The 11,498-nt window shown below is 36.3% G+C and overlaps 4 protein-coding genes and 1 non-coding gene across 5 annotated transcripts; 3 read left to right on the top strand and 2 right to left on the bottom strand.

The window, feature by feature from the left end:
* On the top strand, window positions 1–6,348 carry LOC146132072 (WD repeat-containing protein 88-like). Its single transcript, XM_083397977.1, has 11 exons — window positions 1–128; window positions 1,782–1,892; window positions 2,057–2,145; window positions 2,568–2,770; window positions 3,649–3,775; window positions 3,840–3,953; window positions 4,365–4,435; window positions 4,509–4,591; window positions 4,765–4,833; window positions 5,163–5,255; window positions 5,512–6,348. Exons 1-11 carry the CDS (start codon window positions 45–47, stop codon window positions 5,626–5,628), a joined length of 1,161 nt encoding a protein of 386 aa, XP_083254103.1. The 5' UTR covers window positions 1–44; the 3' UTR covers window positions 5,629–6,348.
* Trnaq-uug (transfer RNA glutamine (anticodon UUG)) lies at window positions 3,346–3,420 on the top strand. Its single transcript has one exon. It is a non-coding gene; the product is annotated as a tRNA-Gln (tRNA).
* Window positions 5,811–7,412, bottom strand: LOC146132071 (ubiquitin-conjugating enzyme E2 G2-like). Its single transcript, XM_083397978.1, has 5 exons — window positions 7,267–7,412; window positions 7,104–7,185; window positions 6,668–6,786; window positions 6,336–6,476; window positions 5,811–6,009 (listed from the first exon to the last, which is right to left on the bottom strand). The coding sequence occupies exons 1-5, from the start codon at window positions 7,307–7,309 to the stop codon at window positions 5,885–5,887; spliced, it is 510 nt and encodes a 169-aa protein (XP_083254104.1). The 5' UTR covers window positions 7,310–7,412; the 3' UTR covers window positions 5,811–5,884.
* Window positions 7,413–8,492: 1,080 nt separating this feature from the next.
* LOC146132070 (DNA-directed RNA polymerases I and III subunit RPAC1-like) lies at window positions 8,493–10,298 on the top strand. The gene has a single exon (XM_083396804.1). The coding sequence runs from the start codon at window positions 8,659–8,661 to the stop codon at window positions 9,694–9,696; it is 1,038 nt and encodes a 345-aa protein (XP_083252930.1). The 5' UTR covers window positions 8,493–8,658; the 3' UTR covers window positions 9,697–10,298.
* Window positions 10,299–10,540: 242 nt separating this feature from the next.
* LOC146132069 (uncharacterized) lies at window positions 10,541–11,044 on the bottom strand. The gene has a single exon (XM_083397199.1). It carries the CDS (start codon window positions 11,042–11,044, stop codon window positions 10,541–10,543), a length of 504 nt encoding a protein of 167 aa, XP_083253325.1.
* Between the last annotated feature and the right edge of the window lie 454 nt (window positions 11,045–11,498).

The raw sequence follows: 11,498 nt of genomic DNA, 5'->3' as shown, positions 1-11,498 counted from the left end.
GCTACCCTGCAAGTAGACGTAACGCTTCTCGTGGCAAATCGATTATGGGGTTATCTTCCGCATCGAACGATACCCCGGCCCTTAACAAAAAGAGACCATCTTTGTGGGAAAATGAAAATCTTTCACAGGTATATTTTTGGTTTTATGTTCACTTTGTTTTGTCACCAGGTTAAGAATATAAGTCGCTCTTTCACTATTGTACGTAAAAATTAATAAAAAAAAAACTTTCTTCAAATGCCGCATACCACAACGCATATTGTTTGGGTTAGGGTTAGCGTTTGGTTGAGGGTGGGTCAAGTTATTATTAATAATAAACGTAATATTACTTGACCCACCCTCACCCAAACGCTAACCCGCACCCTAACCCAAACAATATGCGTTGTGGTATGCGGTATTATTTTGTTTTGTTTTTTGCATAACTTTTCACGTACATAAGTGAAAGAGCACCGAATATAATGACGTTCATATATGATGACGTTCGTTGATATTTTAGTTAAATGTTTTAAGTCAAGTATTTTTGAGTCGTACTAAACTTAAATCAGCTTGTGGGGCAGTTTGCTGCGACTTGTTAAAGTAAACTGATTTTACCTTCATGTTTTATGTAGTTTAATTCGTTTATGATCGTGGCAAGTCATATTAAAGTCGAATTTAGTTTGAGAAATGTTTATGACATCAACCTCATTCATCTGCATTTCATGGCCCACTGTTGAAAGTATGTCAAGTGCATTACCTGCGAGGTTTTTCAACCTTTTTTCAAGCGCCCCAAAAAAAGTGTGATCTGCATCCCAAATGTGTAAAACGTTTATGCAGTGTATGTTTGTGGGCAATGTATGCAAAACAGAGTGCATCAGAAAAGCAGTACAGTGCACCTGTAAAACCCGAGGTGCACTTTTTCGATCTTTGTTGCAGCCGGTCATCCAGATTGTGGCAGCCGTTTACTCCCAAGATCTGCCATACATTTCAGACTGGTTCATGGCATGTCACGTCAGGATGCCAGGAGTGCAGAAAAACAACAAAGCGCATAGTTTGTCATGCGTCCAATAGTTGAAGCAACTGAGAGCATGTAATAATTAGTTATAGACCAATTTAGAGAATTTTTGCCACGCCAAGTTATGCAGAGTAGTCTGTTGTTGGGGCAAGAAACAGTGAATTTCTAAAACCATGGTCTTAAACAAGGGGATTCAGGGGAACTGACCCCTAACTATTTTTTGTTACTTTTTGCGATGTAAATATTATTGTTTAAGTTCTATCCATTTTAACAGTTTTTGTCTGTTTTTAGGAAAATCAATTCAACCCTAAAGCGCTATGCATATTATGGCCTGTTGCATCATGTCACTAAACTCCACAAAATGCAACTCTTAAAATTAGACTATAATTACGAGCAATATGCAAATGTTGCTATGTGCCTAATGTGCACAAATCCATTTTTTCATCAATTTAAACCGAATTAAAGCAAGTGTTTTTTTGCATTTACTGCGCTTGGACTGGGTTTAAGCTGCATATAGCCCCGCAAGCTTTCTCTTTGTTTTTCGTAGGGGGCGCGAAGCATAGGAAAATTGCCAAAGGGGGGCGCGACTGAAAAAAGATCATTTAATGCACGTTACAATGTTTATGTCAACTTCATTGTGAGGCCGTTAAACTTTTTTCGCTTTGTTTGTTTTACCTCATAAAACTTGTTTTGATATAAAGTGAATTACCACAACTAATATTTCATAAGGTTTGGTATCTATTAAGATTGCTACAACATTTTGTACTATATTACTTAAGTTGACCTTTTTCAGATTCCTTTTAAAGTATTTAGAGGACATGACGGTGGTGTGACAAGTTGCCAGTTTTTTTCACAAGGAAAAAAGATACTTTCAACCTCACAAGATGGAACAGTAGTGATGCGCGTATGTACATAATTATTATTTATTAATGAGTTTTTCATTAATAAAAAAAATTGAAAAGCCTTATGTCTTATATATCATCTCTTATTATAAATTCGCTTTTGCTTATAATTGAATGTACCGGTAACAAGAGTTTATTGTAATAGTTATACAAAATTATCTTTCAGAGTGCCGACTATGGAGACATAATTCACACTTACACTGGTCATTCGTTACCTGTTACTCGTGGTGCAATAAGTCAAAATGACAATAACACGTATGGACATTTTATGGTTTAATTGTGTGTTTATATTTATATGTCTTGATTAAGAATTTCAACTGTAACCTTAATATTTATTCACATAAAAAAATAAAGGTACAAAATTGGTGTGATGTAATTGAATATCACTCTTTCTTGTACAAAAACAAATTGCGTTAACATACCTCTATGTAAATAACACCCACTATATATGTAAATATCACTCAGTATAACAGATATATGCATATACAAGTTTGCACATGCAACATTCTTTTTAATAACTTAATTTTCATTTGCTTTAAACATGTCTGCTATATTTAGATAAGTTTTTATGTGTAGGCACCTGATGAAAATGAACTTTATCATATAACATAAATACTAACGAAATATAATTGTTAATCACTGTATTTTTTTAATGAAATAACCTATCCATTTGACAGAATTCTCTCATCATCGTGGGATAAAAGTTTAAGGGCATGGGATGTTGAGACCGGTCAAGTAAAGTGGCAGTCCCAACATAATGGTATTGTGACTTCCTGCGACATTTCTAATGATGCAAAACTTGCAGTCTCTGCTTCGGACTTTGATAATTCCATTCTAATTTGGGATATGAGGGATGGGTCAATGGTTGAAGAGTTGATTGGTAAGATAATCAAGTGGTAACAGCAGTGTAAAACAACTTCGAAGCACTAATTTTATCTTATCTGCTTTCTTTACCTGGTTACGACAGAAGTATAGAATAAATTGTAGTATGCTATTGATCCTGCATTTCAATTCTAAATTGCCTTTTTCTTCAATGAAACATTCACACATATGTGTGTTAATAGCTGAGATCTAGCCCTTCGAAGCTGCTTTTTGACCAACGACTACGGCTTACGTATAATTAGTACACTGAAAGCCATCGCAGACCCACCGAGTCTGTTGATCTATGATGCAAGCAGGGCAGACTAGAAAAACAACTAGCCTGCAGTGAGGTTCGAACTCACAACCTCCGGTCAAGCCGGGACCGTCGCTCTGGTGTACTAATTATACGTAAGCCGTAGTCGTTGGTCAAAAAGCAGCTTCGAAGGGCTAGATCTCAGCTATTAACACACATATGTGTGAATGTTTCATTGAATAAATGATATGGTACTGTGGATCCCCTTCAATGAGGTTGCTTGTACTAACAAATTGAGCAAGCATTGGCGTATGGTTGTTTCTCGACTCGTTCCCTTCTGAGCCTGCATAGCTCAGTTGGTAGAGCGACGATCCCGGCTTGACCGGAGGTCGTGAGTTCGAACCTCACTGCAGGCTAGTTGTTTTTCTAGTCTGCCCTGCTTGCATCATAGATCAACAGACTCGGTGAGTCTGCGATGGCTTTCGGTGTTGCCTTTTTCTTTTATGAAATATGTTTAGGGATTTTTTTTTAAAATAGGCACGAGGCCCGAAATTGGGTGATATTATGCTGATAACCCCTATCGTAAACAAGTAACTTGATATGTTAGAACAATGTATTTTATTTTTCATTTTTATTATTCATAGAATATCATGACAGTATGCCCACAAGTTGTGTATTTTCGCCAAACAGTCAAAGGGTGGCAACAACAAGTCTCGATAGAACCACAAAGGTCTATGACCTGCTATCTAAGCGTACTACTGTCAAACTAAGGTAAATTGCTTCCTAAAACAAAAAAGGATCAACCAGCAACAATCTCAAAAAAAAATATTTTTAGTGGCCACAAAAACGTTGTTTCAAGTTGTTGTTTTGCTTCCAACGAGCGATATCTGTGCACTACATCGTGGGATAAAACGTTACAAGTGTGGGACATTTCCACAGGAATGTTTAGGTATTTTCATGCATGAGTATAATACGGTATGTTAGGGAACTTTACTTAAAACTACACTTTAATTAATAGTTCTAGTTGACAGAAATTTGTGTTAGGTTTTTTAAACATTGGCAGACCAATCATGTTATTAAAATATTTATTGGAGATAAAATATGCATTTTTCTGGTGATGAATGTTTATCTGTTTTTAAACATCAGGGCTAAAATAGAATGTTTTTACTCTGAATGTTTTCTTTTAATTTTGATGATGTGTATGCCATTTTTAAAATAAAGACCATGTCCTTCTGAACATGCTAACCAGTTGATAATGGCAAGACGTCTAAATTTGTATTACCGTAGCCAAACAATTTAAACTTAACGTCTGCTTCCTGTGTTCCCAAACACTATCTTTATATTTTTTCTGACAAATTAGATCACAAGGACCAAGTCAGTTAACCAAAGGTCACGATGGGTCAGTCAGCTGCTGCAAGTTCACTAGTGATGGTATTTCTTTATTTTTTTAGCCAACTTACAAAAAATTACATTAATTATATTATTAACAAAATGTTTTTCGTAGGACAGCAAATTATCTCAGGAGGATACGACAATTCTATTGTGGTTTGGGAAATGCAGAACAAAAGCAAGAAACTTGTTTTAAAAGTAAGTTGTATACAATATTGTACATTTTTCCTAATCTACCTAACTAAACCAGAAAAGTCTTGTGGCTAGATTTTATAAAATGATTGATGCAAAATATTGGTATGATGAAGAATCCATGCAGAATCAAATGTTTTTTGTTTGTTTTTATAAAATTGCTGTATATTTTATTTTAGGGTCATGATGGTTGGGTGACTGGAGTTGATGTAAGTGCTGACGGAAAGTGGATCATGTCTTCATCAGAGGTTTATTAAAAAGCAAATAAAATGAATTTAAAAAATATATATGTAATGATTTATACTTTCTAATTGTATGAAAAAATGTTAATTTTTTGTTGACTTTTGAACAGAGCTACTTTGTTACACTTGTAAAGCATCCTCATCAACCAACTCTTTCTATCTATTTAATGAGAATATCAACAGCTTTCTTTTAAAAGTTATTACCCTTTATATTATGTGTAATATATATCCTAGTTTACACTGGCCTTTAAATACATTTTACTGCTGTAAAAAGTGATTGCCCACCCCTGACTTAGTTCAACTTTGATGTTTAGTTTACTGTTAATTCTTCAAAGGACAAAACTGTTCGCATTTGGAATATCGAAGCAGCAGACCACATACCAGCAGTTATTGAAAATAGAAGAGCAATGGGACTTAAGATTGTTAAGGTTGGGAATAAAAAGTTTTACAATATTAGGATTTTTTTTTGTTATTGCATCGCACCTATTAATATAAAACAAAATCGGTCAGTGTAGCATTCTAGCAACAAAGAGTTTTAATCCATTTAGCATTGTATAATAATATCTGTAAGCATTTTATTCTGACAATTGTAACAAAATCATTGTTCAGCGCACCTAATAAATTAATACGATGCACAATTTGGAAACCACTATGATACACAATCAAGCATCTGTTTTTTTACAGTGCGAGCAATGCAGCAAGCCTTTTTCAATTGCACAAGCAGAGGACCCCCTGGATATTCGCATGTGTGTATTTTGCCGCCTTGCCGACCCGAATAGGAATCAGTTACCCACATTATAATTTTACCAGGAAATAAGTTTTACCTATTATTCATCACTGTGTCAATTCTATTGCTCTTTGAGTTAAATAAAGTACAAACTGTCCTAGTCTTGTATAGCGTCATTACCTATAAAACTGAACAATGTTTTTTTTTTAAATGTATTGCACAAATATAAAACATATTTACAAAGGCAATATGCCTAACTTTACAAAAAGAAAAAAAAAACGGTAGCCTTCCGTACAATGCTGCAAATGCAATACTTCCCAAAAGTCAATGTTACAAATCAGCAGGCAAGTCGAGTGATTTTCGAACCAACTTCTCGGCATGTTTATTAAACATTTCTTGGTCATCTCGCCACATTTTCGATGCATCCACATTTGCTCCAGACTCTGGATTGGGTTCTGCAAAACATAAGAATTCAAAACCTAGACTACGATAGTAGAAGTGTTAAAAATGTAATTTTGTGGTGAATTTTAAATCGAATACAATACTACCATGGTAGTTTCGAACATCACAAAACAGGAAGTGTCTTGTTAAAGTTTAATTGATTTCAATACTTATAAGTGATATTGGCCAGAATTTTTAAATCATTAAATTGCCAAACCTACAAAATGTTGCGTCTTCTGAACAGTGTTAATTTTCCCGGGCATGTCAAACTTAAATTTCTGAGGTGACATGCATGTTTTTTGTATGCAAATAAATTAATTTGGTTTCTTCAACTGCATACCTGCAAGCATACTCATAACTGACAGCAAGATCTTTTCAATGCTTTGTACTGGTGACCATCTTTCTGCACTTGTTTCGTAACCCATTGGGTCATCGCCGGGCGAATGCAGAATGGATATACAAACTCTCCCATCTGGGTAAACTGAATCAGAATATAGTTAAATGCAGAATGCAGTATTCTATTGTGACGCAATTTGGTTTAATATAATTATTTCACTGCTGGTGTTTTTGTGCAGAAAAAATACCTTTAAATTGCCCTAAAAAAGACGGCTTTCATTTTTATGATCCATTAGCTTTATTAAATTACACTCAAAATATTTCTTATTTGCTTACTGTTTGGATGGAAAATCTCGGATATAAATCTCATTTTCGGTGGACTCATTGGGTAATCTGTTGGAAAATGTAGTGACGTTCGAAACACCCCACCATCGAAAGGCGTGTCGGAAGGACCCCTAAAATAGATATATAAGTGAAATACAACTAGAACACTTGGCGCTGGTCTAGAATCCTACCACATTTATTTTAACAATAACAAAATGAGACGCTAGCCAAATGCTAGCTCACACACTAACCCAAATATTGTTAGCAAAATAAAACCCCAGACAAAAATGTGGTTATAGGATTCTAGACCAGCGCCGAACACTTCAGGAGCCTATTTTTAACTCACAACATCATACAAATTTAAGTGACTGAAATACATAGCTAGGTAACCTTTTAATTTGAGCTGTGTGGAATTCCAATTGTGTTTCCAACAAAATATAATACTTACATTATTAATGCTTCCCACTCAAAAAAGTTTTCTTCTGATACTGGTCCGGCAACAATACCTTCCGGTGGGTTAAGCGAAAGCTCTGTAAAAATATTTGTTTGGGTTCCAACTGCTATTTCAGAAGTTGAAATATAAACCCTAAAAAATTGAGTCACAAACTTACGTTTATATTCAGCCATTAACCTCTTTAACGCCGATCCGACCATGTTTACTTCTTATATGAACAGTTTAACCTTACGCCTTGACAGTTGAGAACTACAAGTATGCAAAGCAAAGCGACTTCCATTTGCTTAAGAATCATTACGTCATCTTAAATCAGCTGTTTAACACAGAACATCAATTCCGAAATGTGTGATTTAATGTTGTGACCTAAGATTAAACTGCAGGATAATTTTTGCATTTGCAACCACAAAAACGTTGCATATGTGGTTTCTTTATTTTATTACCTATCGAAATATTTCCGATTGCGAAGAAGCGAGCAGCAACCCTAAAGAGCAAGATTTATTCCCTTAAATAAGATAAAAAATGGCGTTGCTTCAGAAAATACAAGTGAAAAAGTCACGTGCAAAAATGTTTCCAAAGGCATAATAATTTGCTGTTTAACATTGAGATCGTCCTAATTGCTAAAATGATTATTTATCAAGCTAGTCGTGTTAAGATAAAATAATTTTCTTTATTATCAATGAAAGTGTTTCTATTAAGCTCGAGCATTTGTTTAATGTGTGATTTTGGAGTTATTGCGTTAAATCAGTTGTTCCCAACTTTGTGTCGCGTGTTGCCGAGTACTATATGCACAAGCCACTGTGGAAAGCATGGCAAGTGTAGCCGCGAGATTTTTTCAAACTTTTAAAAGTGCACCCCGAAAAAATCTGAACTGCACCCGAAATATGTAAAACGCTTGTGCGGAAAACGTTTACAGTGCAATGTATGCAATACACAATGCATCCTAAAATCATAAAGTGTACCCGAGGTGCACTTTTTTCCCTTTGTTGCACCCGGTCACACGGATTTTTTCGGCCGTGCACCCGCGAAATCTGCCATACTTTCCAGCAGTGTGCACAAGTAGATGGCCTTAAAAACATTAAGGCCATCTTTGCTTTTTTTTTACATATCATCCATTTTTTGAAAATTGTTCTTACTTTCTCTGTCATACTGAAGATATTCAATTATGAAGTCTTTATATGCAAGCAATTCAAGATTAATAACTGTTTAACCGTTTCCCTCAAAAACATTTTTTTTTAATTTTTCTCCTGCTAGAATCCCAGGGTGCGTTACCACATTTTTAGAGGCCTATAGGTGCGCTTGAGGTAAAATGAGTTAAGAAACACTGATGTAATCAATAAAAAATAAAAAAAATTATTGAAACCATTGTTTTTCTTTAGAGTTTGTTGGTAATGGCCTGGTGGAACACTCAGCGCAAAGAGCGTATATTAAACAGACTTCACATATCTGTTAACATTGCCCTATTTAGTCTGACACTGGCATCTGCTGGCTATCTCGCATACTACACCTTTCAACCCAAGCAACCGCCTAAGCGCGTGCAGCAATCCAAGTAATGGATCACATAAGTGATATGCGAACTAGGCTGACTTTGAACGAGCAAGGGCTGAGCAATGTACACACCACAGATTTTCCAGGTAGTTACAGTGGTTACAAGGACGGATGGGACTCTAGGAATTTTATTTCCAAATTCAGAATCAAAGTGATTCACATCGATGGAAACGAAATGGAATTTGATATGATCGGAATTGATGCTTCCATAGCCAATGCCTTCCGACGGATACTATTGGCTGAAATCCCAACTATGGCAATAGATAAGGTGTTTCTCTATAACAACACCAGTGTGATTCAAGACGAAGTGTTGGCTCACCGACTTGGACTGATCCCCTTGGATGTAGATGCACGCCTATTTGAATTTCGCCAAGCTGACGATGAAGAGGGAACCCAAGAGGACACTCTTGACCTTGAACTAAAGGTAAAATGCACCAAGGACCCAGCGGCACCAAAAGATGCCACAGATCCTGATGTGATGTACAAGAATAGCAAGGTTTACTCTGGGGACATCAAGTGGTTTCCAAGAGGAAATCAGAGCGACTTGGTCTATGCCAAACCAGTCCATGATGACATCCTTATTGCCAAACTACGCCCAGGACATGAAATCGATGTAAAAATGCATGCTATCAAGGGTCTGGGTCAAGATCATGCCAAATTCTCGCCTGTTGCCACCACGGCATACAGGCTGTTGCCCGAAATTGATTTGCTTGAACCTATAACTGGAGAACAAGCAGAAGAGCTAAAGTCCTGCTTTTCCGCCGGGGTAATTGACATAAAAAGAAATGAAATTGGAGAAAAGGAGGCCTTTGTTGTGTCTGCCAGGAAAGATACTTGCAGCAGGGAAATCCACAGGCATCCAAACATAAAAGACAAAGTAAAACTAAGCAAAGTTAAAGACCACTTTATTTTTACGGTTGAATCTGCAATTGGTCTAGCACCTGATGTTTTGATGTCAGAGTCTGTTAAGATTCTCATGGCCAAATGTAAATCACTTTTAAGAGAACTTGACAGTGCCCAGCAAGAAATGGACACTTCCTAAATATTGTGGCTTTAAAAGTAATGTGAATTAAATAAATGTAATTAACTGTAATTGGACCCTCATATGTTAACAAGCTTCATGCAGTTTCAAAGATTTATCTTCAGAAAGGATTTTTTAAATTATAAAATCAGTATGTGAGTAAGATGAGGGCGTAAAGTAAAAAGTTGATTTCCATTTTGAACATACACTATTCGTAAGTATCTTACATGTTGACTGGCTCAAACTATACAAAAGGACCATAGTAATATTTCATTGACGCTTATCTTTACACGCAATTTCATTCATAAAACGGCATTGTTGTCGTATTGACGCCATTTTTAAAATAGTGTCATTACTACAACCGTCATTATGTAATCGCCTAATGCTTAAAATAGTAATACTGTTGTAATTCACGAAAGTCGTTCCAGTACAATGAACAGTTCGACCTAAAAAACGAAATCACAGATAAACTTGTTTTACTTTTATTATATACAGTATAAAAATTCGTTTTTCTAGTTCAAAACGCGAAATGTAAAAAAAGATTTAACCTGTTTTAATTGCCACTTGCTATTTATAACACAAGCTTTTCTGATATTCAACTTGCAAATATTATGTCCGATACTAGGTAGGCCTATTCCAAACCGATAGGAAAAAAGTGCATTAATGTGAAACCAAATCATGTCATTGTAGCTGTGAAACAAAATAACTTGGTATCGAATAAGCACATATAGTCCTATACTTTACCTTGGTATCGAAAATCGGCTACGGCCTGATATTACGGGCATATAGTTAGCCAAAATTAAGTTCAAGTTTCGGTGGCTTAGAATGTTAGATTAACCAAAAAAACAGCATCAATTATTATGTATCACGAAGTTGTTCTTTTGTCATTTGAAGTAGAAGGGCTTTCTTTCGTTTCTTGTCGGGCGTATTTGCGAGTCCACTCCTTAGCCACGCGCTCGAAGTCCGAATAGTCGGTCTTGTACAATTGGGCCGCAGAAAAAACCATTGGGTCGTTGGGGTTCGGATCCGAAAGAAGGGAAATAATCGACAGCAGAAGTTTGGACAAGGTAAGGGCCGCCGACCAGCGCTCCTGTAAAATGTCGAGGCAGATTCTTCCGTCGGAACTAATATTTGGATGATAGACCGGCGTTTCGAAACGCACCTTTGGCGGTGTGAAAGGGTAAGACCAGTTCAGTCGAATTGAAATGCTGAACACTCCACCTTCGTATGGCGTATCTTTTGGGCCCTGAATGATGGCTTTCCATTGAAATATGTCCGATTCGTTAACGGGTGATGCAGATACGCCGTCGTCTGGATTTTCTTCCATTGCTTGCAACTCCGTCTTCAGCCGACGAATTGCCTTTAACATTATTGTTGTTATCTAGAGGCCTACTTCTCATTAAGTGCAGTACCTATAAAGAGTACTGTTGGTACTATATATATCGACTATTTCTCCAGTATAGTTGCTTATTTGGCGTGACATGTGTTTTATTTGCGTCGCGCCTTGTTAGCAGCCTCTGACGCGCTGTTACAAATCGCTACGCATGTCGGTAGAGGTTACGTAAATTTATTCATTGATGATTGTTAGTCATTGGTAACGCATTCGATCCTAAAATAGAAACTTTTCGCGAACAATAAAACTTAGATCAGTAAACGTTTCGCCGTGGTCGTTATCCTTTGTGGATTTGCTTCGTAGGCATACCAAACGATTCATACGTCCCAATTTTTTTCTCACTTGCCCCGAATTTGGGCGTTCAAACATAAATCAGAGCGTTGATAAATTTTGGAATGGCATTTGAGTTTTCTTATTTGTAAATCTTGCA

The sequence above is a fragment of the Ascidiella aspersa genome, chromosome 9, assembly GCF_963924565.1.
Source record: "Ascidiella aspersa chromosome 9, kaAscAspe10.2, whole genome shotgun sequence".
Taxonomy (NCBI): domain Eukaryota; kingdom Metazoa; phylum Chordata; class Ascidiacea; order Phlebobranchia; family Ascidiidae; genus Ascidiella; species Ascidiella aspersa.
Note: the sequence above shows the minus strand (reverse complement) of the source record. Positions and strands in the feature narration are given on the sequence as shown.